At 38.2% G+C, this 11,584-nt stretch overlaps 1 protein-coding gene across 4 annotated transcripts in view; it reads left to right on the top strand.

Moving 5' to 3' along the window:
• Window positions 1-10,709, top strand: part of gli1 (GLI family zinc finger 1) — a 42,868-nt gene extending 32,159 nt beyond the window's left edge. For 3 of the 4 annotated variants that reach the window (XM_026212920.1, XM_026212921.1, XM_026212919.1), the window contains 9 exons: window positions 391-589; window positions 676-796; window positions 2,091-2,198; window positions 2,280-2,417; window positions 3,460-3,609; window positions 3,693-3,857; window positions 4,820-5,056; window positions 5,151-5,448; window positions 6,524-10,709. In XM_026212920.1, coding sequence (XP_026068705.1) covers window positions 391-589; window positions 676-796; window positions 2,091-2,198; window positions 2,280-2,417; window positions 3,460-3,609; window positions 3,693-3,857; window positions 4,820-5,056; window positions 5,151-5,448; window positions 6,524-8,964 — 3,857 coding nt within the window. In that variant the 3' untranslated portion in view covers window positions 8,965-10,709. The remainder of the gene's footprint in view (window positions 1-390; window positions 590-675; window positions 797-2,090; window positions 2,199-2,279; window positions 2,418-3,459; window positions 3,610-3,692; window positions 3,858-4,819; window positions 5,057-5,150; window positions 5,449-6,523) is intronic. The other variant, XM_026212918.1, reaches the window with a different exon arrangement.
• Window positions 10,710-11,584: the final 875 nt, after the last annotated feature.

Genomic DNA, 11,584 nt, shown 5'->3' on the forward strand with positions numbered 1-11,584 from the left:
AAATCAACTCTTAACCCCCAGTTTTTTTTATGATTTATTATTGCTTTAACTAAGCTTTACTGAAATGTAAAAAATATAAGTGTTTAATTTTGATTGTTAATATATTATATTTTTTTATTAATTATAATTTTTTTAATCAACTCTGTTCTGAAAACCCTAAATATTAAGGTTTTTATAAATATTCTTAATAAACCTTCTAAATATTCTATTGCTCATTTTTAGTCCTTGTTCATACACAATGCATTAACTACTTGAATGTGCAATGCAATAACAGTAGCTCAGTGTTTATGTAATGCTATCTAATGCATGCTAATGCTAGTGGTTTAGAAACATGAATGAAGCGCTGGATGCATCTTTATCTGTTCTCTGGTGTCTGTGTGTGTCTGGAAGCGTCTTGTTTCTCGACGCCTCGCTCCATGCTGAAGCTGAGTAAGAAGCGCGCTCTGTCCATCTCTCCGCTGTCTGACGCCAGTGTGGACCTGCAGACGGTCATCCGCACCTCGCCCAACTCTCTGGTGGCCTTCGTGAGCTCTCGCTGCGGGCCGAGCGCTGCCAGCTCATACGGGCATCTGTCTGTGGGCACCATGAGGTGAAGATCTGCTGTAAACGCCACACAGTTCCTCACAAACACAGATGATTCTGATGCATTAAAGAGAGATGTTTTTCTGATTTCAGTCCGTCGTTGGGTTTCTCCGGCTCCATGAATTACCCGTCCAGACCTCAGGGTAACATGTACGGCTCTCACCCCGTCCCATCACACCACCCCAGACTTCACGCTCCGCACAAACACACACACGTGAGTCCGTCGCTCTCTCACACAGAACCCAGTGTCACCCATATACTGTTAGTTCTTATTAATATATACAGTTTGCTGTTTTCATACTTTCAGTTTTTATTGTAATTTTTACATTTTTAGTCTTTTGTTATGCACTGCTTAACCTTTTATTTCAGTTTTAGTCTTTTTTCTTTTTTATTGTATTTTCAGTTAGTCATTTTATTGCTAATTGTTAATTTTGTTATGTGCTTTTGTCATTTTTAGTTTTCATTTATTTTATTTATTTTTAGTAATTTTGTGCATCAACTTAAAACTCTATGTTTATATATGAATATATATATATATATATATATATATATATATATATATATATATATATATATATATATATATAAACAAGTTTTAGTTTAAATGCAGTTTTAATTTTTTTACCCAGTTAGTCATTTAAGTGTTCAACTAAAACTAAATGGACATTTATTATTATTATTATTTTATGTGGTTTTGCCAGTTTGTTTATTATTTGGAATTGATAAAAAAGTTTTTTATGTCAGTTTAAGTTCAATTTGTTTTTGCTTTTTTAATTATGTTTTTGCTTATTTTTTGATTCATTAATATTTCTATGTAGGTAAAAAAATATATATATTTTTTGGTCTTTCTATTTATTTTATTTCCAGTTAGTAATTTTAGTGTAATTTTAATTCATATTACCATTTAGGTTAGATTTCTTTTATTTCATTTATAGCTCAGTTTGATCTTTTTCCAGTTATTAATTTAGTGCTTAACTTAAATGTGTAATTTAATGTGGTTTTCCAGTTTTTTTTAAATTCTGCTATTTGGATTTATTTTTTTATTTCAGTTTTTAGCTCAGTTTTATTTATTTCAGTTTTAGCATTAAGTACCTTAAACTAAATAGAAATGGATCCTTTCGTTATGTGCTTTTGTCATTTTAAGTTTAAGTTTATTTATTTTATTTCTAGTTAGTACTTTTGGTGCTTCAACTAAATGAATATTTGTAATTTTATGATTTTGTTTGCTACTGCTATTTGGATTTGATTTTTTTTTTTAGCTAAATTTGATTTATTTAGCAGTTAATAACTTAAAATGGAAATTCGTAATTTTTTCATGTGCTTTTGCTTATTTTTTATTAATTCATATTACTATTTAGGTTTGGCATGTTTTATTTCAGTTTTAGTGAATTTTTTTTCAGTTAGTGAACTGAAATGAAATAGGTTTTTCACCTGGTATTTATTTTACTGTAGCTTATTAATCGTGTTTTAATGGTGTAAAGGACACTGACCCTGCTGTGTGTGTGCAGCTGAAGACCGAGCCGGTTCTGGGCAGCGTGATGGACAACATCACCATCAAGAGTCTGGAGGAGCATTCGGAGGGAGACGTGGCCAGTCCGTCCTCCACTGGGACACAGGTGAACTCACAAACCTTGGTCTCTATACTCATACTGCCCGAGTGCGTCCAGGTGTGTGAGCTCCTGCGCTGGTTTCTGCAGGATCCTCTTCTGGGTTTACTGGAGGGCAGAGATGATCTGGATAAGGAGGAGAAACCTGAACCAGAAGCCATCTACGAGACAAACTGCCACTGGGAGAGCTGCAGCAAAGAGTTCGACACTCAGGAGCAACTCGTGCATGTGAGAGAGAGAGAGAGAGAGAGAGAGAGAGAGAGAGAGAGTCATTTACTCAACATGCATGCTGTTAATCACAAAAGGAGAACATTTGTCTTCATTACAGAAATAGATCCTAAAGCTCTAAAAAAGAAAGAAACACACTGAAACCCCCATAACAGTCGTCCATATGACTTCTGTGCTATATGGCAAATTTTCATAAGATATTTGTTTTTGTGTCAAGATTTAAAAAATGTTATTGTTAAAGTATTGCAAAAGAAAAAAAAAGGGTTTTGTAATTGAATTAAAGATGAAATAAAATAAAACATTAAATGAAAAACTTAAACAACTTTAAGCTTAAGTACTAAAACTGAATTAAATATAAAGTGTGTGTGTGTGTGTGTGTGTGTGTATACAGTATATATAACAAACTAGTACAGATGACAAAAGCACATTATACAATTACTAAAACTTAAACTAAAATTATATTTAAAACTGAAAATATAAAAGTAAAAGCTAATATAAAATAAAATATTAAAATATAATATAAAATATAAATAATTTTGAAAACAAGAATATGAAAATAAAAGCTAATGAAAAATATTAATAAATACTACAATAGAAAATTTTTATAAAAATAAATTATAGTTAAAGAGAGATATATATATATATATTTAATAAAAATGACTGAAGCACATAACTAAATTACTAAAATAAAAATTAAATTGAGAAACTGAGAATATAAAACTAAAAGCTAATTTTCAAAATATTAATAAATACTATAATATAAAATTAAATAAATTAAAGTTAAATAGAATGATATATATATATATATATATATATGTTTATAAATCTGAATAAAGAACATTACAAAATTACTAAAACTTAAACTAAAATTAAATCGAAAACTGAAAATATTAAATTAAAAGCTAATTCCAAATATTAATAATTATGATAACAGTGCGTGAACAATACTAATAACATTGGCACAAGGTGGTCTTTCCTCCATCGAGCATCTCTAGTGTTTCGTCATGCTTTTAATCTGCTTCTCCTCTGATTCTCTGTGCAGCACATCAATAACGAGCACATCCACGGAGAGAAGAAGGAGTTCGTGTGTCACTGGACGGACTGTTCTCGAGAGCAGCGGCCCTTTAAAGCCCAGTACATGCTGGTGGTGCACATGCGCAGACACACGGGAGAGAAACCTCACAAGTGCACTGTGAGTACTCGCTCTGACGCTCGGTGTGGGAACGCTCTTGAAAACACTGATGTGACGCAGATGTTTCTGTTTGTGCGTCTCAGTTCGAAGGCTGTAATAAAGCGTACTCGCGTCTGGAGAACCTGAAGACTCATCTGCGCTCGCACACCGGAGAGAAACCCTATGTGTGTGAACACGAGGGCTGCAACAAGGCTTTCTCCAATGCATCCGACCGCGCAAAGCACCAGAACCGAACACACTCCAACGAGGTAAACTCGGAAAGAAAACTAAATAAAATACGCATATATATATAACGAAAAAATTATTAATTATATGTTTTCTGCTGGTTATGTGTTGCATTCAATTTTTATGTTTTTGATGCATTTGCAGGTTCGTACAATGTTTTGCTAAAATGAATGTTACATGACAAAATGTGCAGGATATTTCTGTCAAAAGAAAAAGTTTTAAAACTGTATACCGACTGCAATTAATTTTTTTGTTAACGGAAAAAGCTATGACTAAAACACCAAGAAATGCACAAACATTGATTACACTTTATTATTACATTCATTTATTGTAAAATAACATTAATTATTGTGAAATGTCAGAAATTGGCAAAAAATGCCATTTATTATTGCATTAATTTATTATAAAACATTGCTATTATAAAACAAAGTTACGAACACAGATTGCAATTTATCATTGCATTTATTTATTATACATATATAAAAAAGGTTATTTATTGTCAGGACGAAATTTATGGCTACGACAAAAAATAGAAAATGCAATTGTTTTATGCACTAATTTATTATAAAAACGTGAATGCTATTCTTTAGCTTTTTGTCTTTTATAAAGTACTTATGGTTCAATGCAACCTTTGAGGTTCATCTATAAATATTTTAATTAGTTGCACTGCTTTATTTTTTTATAATTACTATTTTTTTAAATGTCTCTTTCTCCATTTTTCCTTTTGTAAACACAAATACAGAAAAACAGCAATTCTGTTTTATTTCAATGCATAACACTTTTCAGAACACAATCATTATTGCAGAACATGCCTCAAAACATTTAATTCAATCCATCCTGACATTCTTTATTAAATTAATTCACAACATGATCTGAAAAAGCAATAAGTTTGTAATTAAACAATGCATAAACGTAGCGTTGTTTCCAAACGTTTCGCTACAGCTGCAGATTACATGCAACCATGCTCTCTGTTTCTGGCCTTTAGAAACCGTACGTTTGTAAGATCCCGGGCTGTACGAAGCGCTACACCGACCCGAGCTCTCTGAGGAAGCACGTGAAGACGGTGCACGGACCCGAGGCTCACATCACTAAAAAGCACCGCGGAGACACCGGACCACGTCCTCCGGGTCTGACCAGTGCAGGACAGAGCTCTGAACTTCTGATAGAAAAAGAGGAGAGAAGCAGAGAGGACTGCAAATTACTCGCTCCAGAAACCACACTGGTAAGACACGCTTTGTCCTCTTTTTCTCTTGGCTATCCATCGTAGCGCATAGCTGTGTGAATAGTAACTACAATATGTCTTGGATCATTTCTAGAAATCCCAGCCAAGTCCTGGCGGCCAGTCATCTTGTAGTAGCGAACGTTCTCCACTAGGGAGCGCTAACAATAATGACAGCGGAGTGGAGATGAACCTCAATGCGGCGGGGAGTCTGGAGGACCTGACCACACAAGAGGAGAACACCGGGAACACCGGCGGGCCCGAGTCGAGCGGAATGTGCATGTCCGTTCAGGCCCTGAAGAGGTTAGAGAACCTGAAGATCGACAAACTGAAGCAAATTCGCCGGTCAACACCACCTGGGCGGAGCGCAGGGAATAAACTGCCGGCTCTCTCAGGTAAAAGCTTTAGCAAATCAAGCACTTTGTTTGCAATCACTGTCAATCTGATGAAAAGTTTTGTTGAGAATGGCTATTTTGATTTCATCAACAGTAACAAATATCAGATGCATATTATGCATTATTTATGTGTATATTTATGCATTAAAGCAATTTAATGCTGTGTGGGATAAATGCACAGGTGTAAACATTATTATAATCTGCAATTGCTTAATGATCTAATTGCACAAATTAATACGAACATTTCATTTTTTTGTTTTTGAATTTGTGAAATTGTAATTTTCGTCTACTAAAATTAGATGTCTCTTTAGACAGAAAAGCTAAAATCAGTAAATATGACATGCTACAATGTGCGGGATATTTTGGTCAGAAGACAAAAATTATGACTAAAATAATAATTATTGGAATTAATTTATTAAATTGTTGCAAGACAAAAACTACAAAAAAAACGTACTAACAAAATTATTTTAAAACAATTGCAGGTTAGTTTTGTCAGAAAACACAAACAAAAAATGTCAAATTATCCTTAATCGAAAATAATGCAACTTAATATAAATATATATATTTTTTTTTAAGACAAAAATGACTAAAAAACTACAAACACTGATTGCAATTAATTTTTGCATTGTTTAATATTAAACATTTACATTTCTGTCAAAGGACAAAAACGGAATAAAACAATAAACTGTAAAAAAATTAACACTGATTACAATTTATTGTAATTAATTTTTATTTTTATTTTATTTTTTTATTTTTTTTTATTTGTTATTGTAATTAACAAGTTTTGTTGTAAGACAAGAACTGTGGCTAAAACAAAAGAACTATATAAACACCGACAAATTTATTGTTGCATTAATTTATCTTTTTTTGTTTGCAGGTTATTTCTATTTATACATAAAAAAATTAAAGTTATTTTTTATTCATAATTATTATTTTTATTCATAAAAAAATAACATTTATTATGCGAGGTCATCTGAACTGTGCTTTAAAATTAATCATCAATCCTATGATTTTCCTGCCATTGAATAATTCTAATGCTACATCTGCTTCCTTCTCTGCTTCCTTTATGAAACAGGAGAGAAGATGGGCATGTGTGCACCTTCACCCTTGCTCTCCAACCGGCGTGTAATGGAGCTTTCTGCCACGGATCTGGGTGGAGTCAGTGGAATGGGAATGCCCTGCCCACCGAATGACCGACGGGGAAGTGGCACCAGCAGCCTCAGCTCTGCCTACACAGTGAGCCGCCGTTCATCCATGGTCTCGCCCTACCTATCCAGCAGACGCTCAAGTGACATTTCCCAAGTAGGTCATTGCCAGTCTGTGATGGGAGCCGATGTTCCCGGCGACCCACTGTCTCCTCAGAACAGCCAAAGAGGTGGATCATGCCAGAACCCCGGAGGGTTGCCAGGTCTTCCGAGTCTGACTCCTGCGCAGCAGTATAGTCTGAAAGCTAAATATGCAGCAGCGACAGGCGGCCCACCGCCAACCCCGTTACCTAACATGGACCAACCTGGCAACCCTGGAAGGTTCCTGAGGGAATGCCATGGCCAACCTCTTCCTCCATTTCTGCAGCAAGGTGGCACACGGAGGCACAGTGCTAATGCCGAATACGGCACGGGAGTGATTTATCCACATCAGGCACCTGGGAACAACACAAGGCGCGCCAGCGATCCAGTACGCTCAGGTGCTGACCCGCAGGGTTTACCAAAGGTGCAACGCTTTAACAGCTTGAGCAACGTGTCCCTTATGAGTCGCCGCAATGCACTGCAGCAGTGCGGATCTGATGCCTCTCTCAGCCGGCACATGTACTCACCTCGTCCACCGAGCATTACTGAAAATGTTATGATGGAGGCCATGGCTATGGATCCTCATGGGACTGCTGATGGCAGAGAGCAAGGCAACATGATCCAAGGTGGAGACCGAGCGTACATTGGCTACCAGCAACCTCACCTCCACCCTCACAATGCAAGTCAAATGTCTCCCGGACAAGAAGGATTGAGCTGCATGGATCAAGTCTTCCAGTCTCAAATGCAAGGTCCATACCAGGGCCAGCGTGACGAGATCTGTGCCGCGGGGATGATGGTTCAGGGTGACATTTCGAACAGTCTTCTACAGCAGGCCGAGTATGGCATGAGCAACTGCCAGCTCAGTCCTTCCGGACCACATTATCCCAGTCATGCTGACGGATCAGGACCCTGGGGACAGACCAACCATCTCCACAGCCCTCAGACCAATACGCAGTACCAGGGTGTAGGGATGCAAGGACAGCACTACCCTCACCAGGGTGTATACGACCCTACATCTGACCCCGGCCATCAAAGAGTTACTGTAAAACCAGAGCAGTTCCATTCATCCATAGGAGGATCCAGTTCTTGCCAGAACATCAAACCTCTACATCGGCATAATGTGAATATGCAGGCGTATCCAACACAGCCGCAAGGCCGAGGTCTCATGAGCAGATCCTCCAATGTGAATTGTGACTTCCTTCAAGGCCAGATGGGAACACAATCCGGTCTTCCGCAGCAGAGCCAGGTGGGATCGTTCCCAAGCGGTGGAGGGATAAATCTTGCACTGGCGGAGAGCCGTGGGTCGCAGACGCCAATGCATCAGATGAAGGAAATGATGGTGAGGAACTATGTGCAGTCCCAGCAAGCGCTCCTGTGGGAACAGCAGCAGGAGCAAAGGGTAGTCGTCGATGGTCTCTCTGGGAAGCCTGATGGCATGGACCTGGGAGGACAAACGGCGATGTTGCAGCACAGTCCACAGCATCAACAAGCTAACCAGAACCTTTATCCTGGTAATTCTTTCCAATGCTACTCCAATCAGAACTTGATGAGCCCACCGCAAAATACAGTTCCCGCTTCCATCAAGGAGAATACCACTGGGTTTCAGGGATCCTGCTACGGCCCGGATATGGTGCCACGACCACCTCAGGGACGAAAGCCTCTGAGTCGCCAAAACAGCTTATCCCAGCAGACAAGTGGAGCTTACCTGGGCAGCCCGACTCACCTGAGCCCCGTCCACTCCACCGCCAGTCCCAGAAGAGGAGTCCGTCTCCCGCCCGTTCAGCAGCAGCAACATTTGGAAAAATTCACCAATAACAACAACCCCATGTACTACTCAGGCCAGATACACATGCACCATGATATAGAGAAAATTCAAGATGGTCCATGCCTGGCCCAGCAGCACCTGACAGGGATAGACCCTAATACCAAGCCCACATCGATGGCCTACTCGGACCCTGCACCCATGTCCAACGCCTTAGAAAACCTGGACTTGGAGAACGCTCAGATTGACTTTGCTTCCATCATTGATGACCAAGAACCTTCATCTTACAGTCCAGTAAACCCACCTCTGGGTCACCACCAGTGCTCCTCTCAGACCTCCTCCCGTCTCACCACACCCCAAACCTCCATCACCCTTCCAAGTGGCCTTTCCAATATGGCAATCGGGGACATGACCTCAATGTTGACATCCCTTGCTGGGGAGAACAAGTATTTGAACACATTGTCTTAAAGTGTATATACATATAATTGATCCAATGTGAGCATGTAGACTCTATAGCCCTTTCGACACTAGAGGTTCCTCTGGATGTCCTTTTCCTGCTCATGCACCAGGTACTAATGGTTCTGCTGATGTCCAACATGGGATCTCACAGATTTTGCATGTAATTGTGTAAAATATGTTGCTAAACATTACCACAGAGGCCTAATGACATCACGGAAGGGGCATTCCGGTCACTACTGTGAGACTGTGTTTTTGATGGAAATCTTGTTTAAAATGTAAATATGAGCTTTGGACTGTAAATGATGGCGAGAGATAGTATAAAGAAAATCTACTTTTTGATACATATACAAACTTGGACTGGCTCAAAAGCCACAAGAAGACTGAAATACTAAGTGAGCGAATGTGTAAAGGAAGAAGCTTATTGGCACATTATCTAGAAGTACCGGTAAAGTCAGGACTCAAGTGCCTTTGACCTTTGTGGCCTCTCTGATTCCTCACAGGAACGACATGTTGGAGAAAACTCGTCGGATGAGACACATGGACACTGTGACGGATGGACAAACTCAGTATGAAGCCCAAAAGTATACTTCAGTTCATGAACACTTGGTGTATGAGTACAGCCAAATGCATAAGCTTTCAAAGCATACTCCACTTAATAGTGCACAAAAACACAGGTGGCCGACACATGTGCACCAGAAAGTTGAATCTTTGTCGATGTCTGCGCTATTCCTCTTCAGAGGTTAAGCAATAAAAAAAGTCTGTGCTCTTTTAAACTAGCAGGCATCTGTTTTGGTTGCACTTCAATTGTCGCCACCTTGTGGAGCAACTAATTAGTGCAAAAAAGCTGTTTGCATAAGCTGAGGGTAAAGAGTACATGCATAAACATTAGGCTTAAGAGAAAGAGTGTTCTTAATAAAATGCATCGCTAACTGTCATAATGGCAAATTACATAACAGTATTTTGAAGCCTTTTTAATTATCTCTAGGTCTAGACAGGAGCCTTTGAGTCATTATATTCATTCAAAGTTTTAGTGTTTGTTTTCTGATTATTTGACTAGTCTGCTTTCAGACAGATACGTTAAAGGGTAACGGCACTGAGTGTTTTGTTTATGGTTTATTTTAGTGTACTCTGTGCTACATAACCCAAGCTAGCATGCATATGCATTGCACTGACAACAGCACTGAGCTGAGGAGAAGTGATGAATTTTTATTAAAGTTTCCATGAAAGGTACACACAGTGCAGTATTTAATTTTTTGTTTTGTTTCAAGTCCTCTGTTATTTCAACACTCTGTCTACATTGTGCCTAACTCATTTGATCATTTAAGTGTTATCAAGGGCTGCGGTTTCAAATGCAACCCTTTAAAAATCCCAGTGTTTCCACTTTCTGTGGCATACCAAAGACGACCGGCACTGAGACGAGTCCACACTTGAGATTCGCTAGACACATTGTCATGTGCTTCCATATTGCTGTGATAAAGAATGTAACAATGTTCTTTTTATCATTTCTTCTTTTTTAAAGAAAAAAAAAACATTTTGTGGTTTTTGCATTTCTGTGTGTTTTTATATCTGTCACAGTTCAACTCAAACCTTTTTGCTGGCAAAAGTTCATAAAGTAGTAACAGATTTATTATATTAGCATTTATCTCATCTATTTACAAGGAAAGTAAGTGATATTTTTGCCTACCGTTTTCTACATTTTTGTACAAAGGTACTATATTATACCAGTTTATAAATAAACAGAGCCTGTGATGGAAGAAAATTACGTGTTGTGTTATGTTTCTTTGTGCATATCCATGAGTTACTATTATAGCTTTGTTAATATTTTGAATTAGTTTTTATTTTGTTGTTTTGTCATTTTTATTAGTTTTTATTTCAGATTTAGTTATTTTAGTGGTACATCAAGTTTAACTAGCTGCATTAAAATAGGTTTTTATATTTTATTGTATTTAAATTTATTTTTTTAGTTTTAACTATAACAACCCTGATCCATGTACTACTCTCTCAACTGGGTGAAAAAAACTAGATTTCAGACATCACAAGACATTTTTGTGCATTTTCAATGCCTCCTAAATGGTGTCCATAGCCTGTATTTTTTTAATTTGTAATTTTAAGGCAGAAACATGTCATATTTCCTCTAGATGGCGTCAAATCTACAGCTCATGGTCTTTGTGAGGTCTTGAAAGCCACACACAGGGTTTATGTTACACTGGCATATTAGATCCCTCCTCCTTTTAGCTACAAAAGAACATTTTGCTCACTAATGCTGGAATCTCTGTGACACAGCTAATCCTCTCGATACTTGCCCTTTCCCTGTCCCTGATTATAAGATCAAAAGAAAGATTTTCCTGCACTACATGCCAGTGTGTGTGTGTTTGAGTGTACAATGCTGTGGCTCCCGGTCCCTGGTACCCTGATTCGGCCCCACTGATCTAATACTGTGTGCGGCATGAATTCAGTGAAGACCTGCCCTCGACATCACCATCGCCAACTCCGCTGACTCAATTCTCCCTGTCTCCCATCTGTTATAACTGACTGATCGTCTCCGCTTATTCCTTTCACTCTGTACCTCGCTTCCATCCTTGACCACTATTAGCCATCTCTCATCTCACACTATCCCTCCTTCATCATT

Source organism: Carassius auratus, chromosome 31 (assembly GCF_003368295.1).
Source record: "Carassius auratus strain Wakin chromosome 31, ASM336829v1, whole genome shotgun sequence".
NCBI lineage: Eukaryota > Metazoa > Chordata > Actinopteri > Cypriniformes > Cyprinidae > Carassius > Carassius auratus.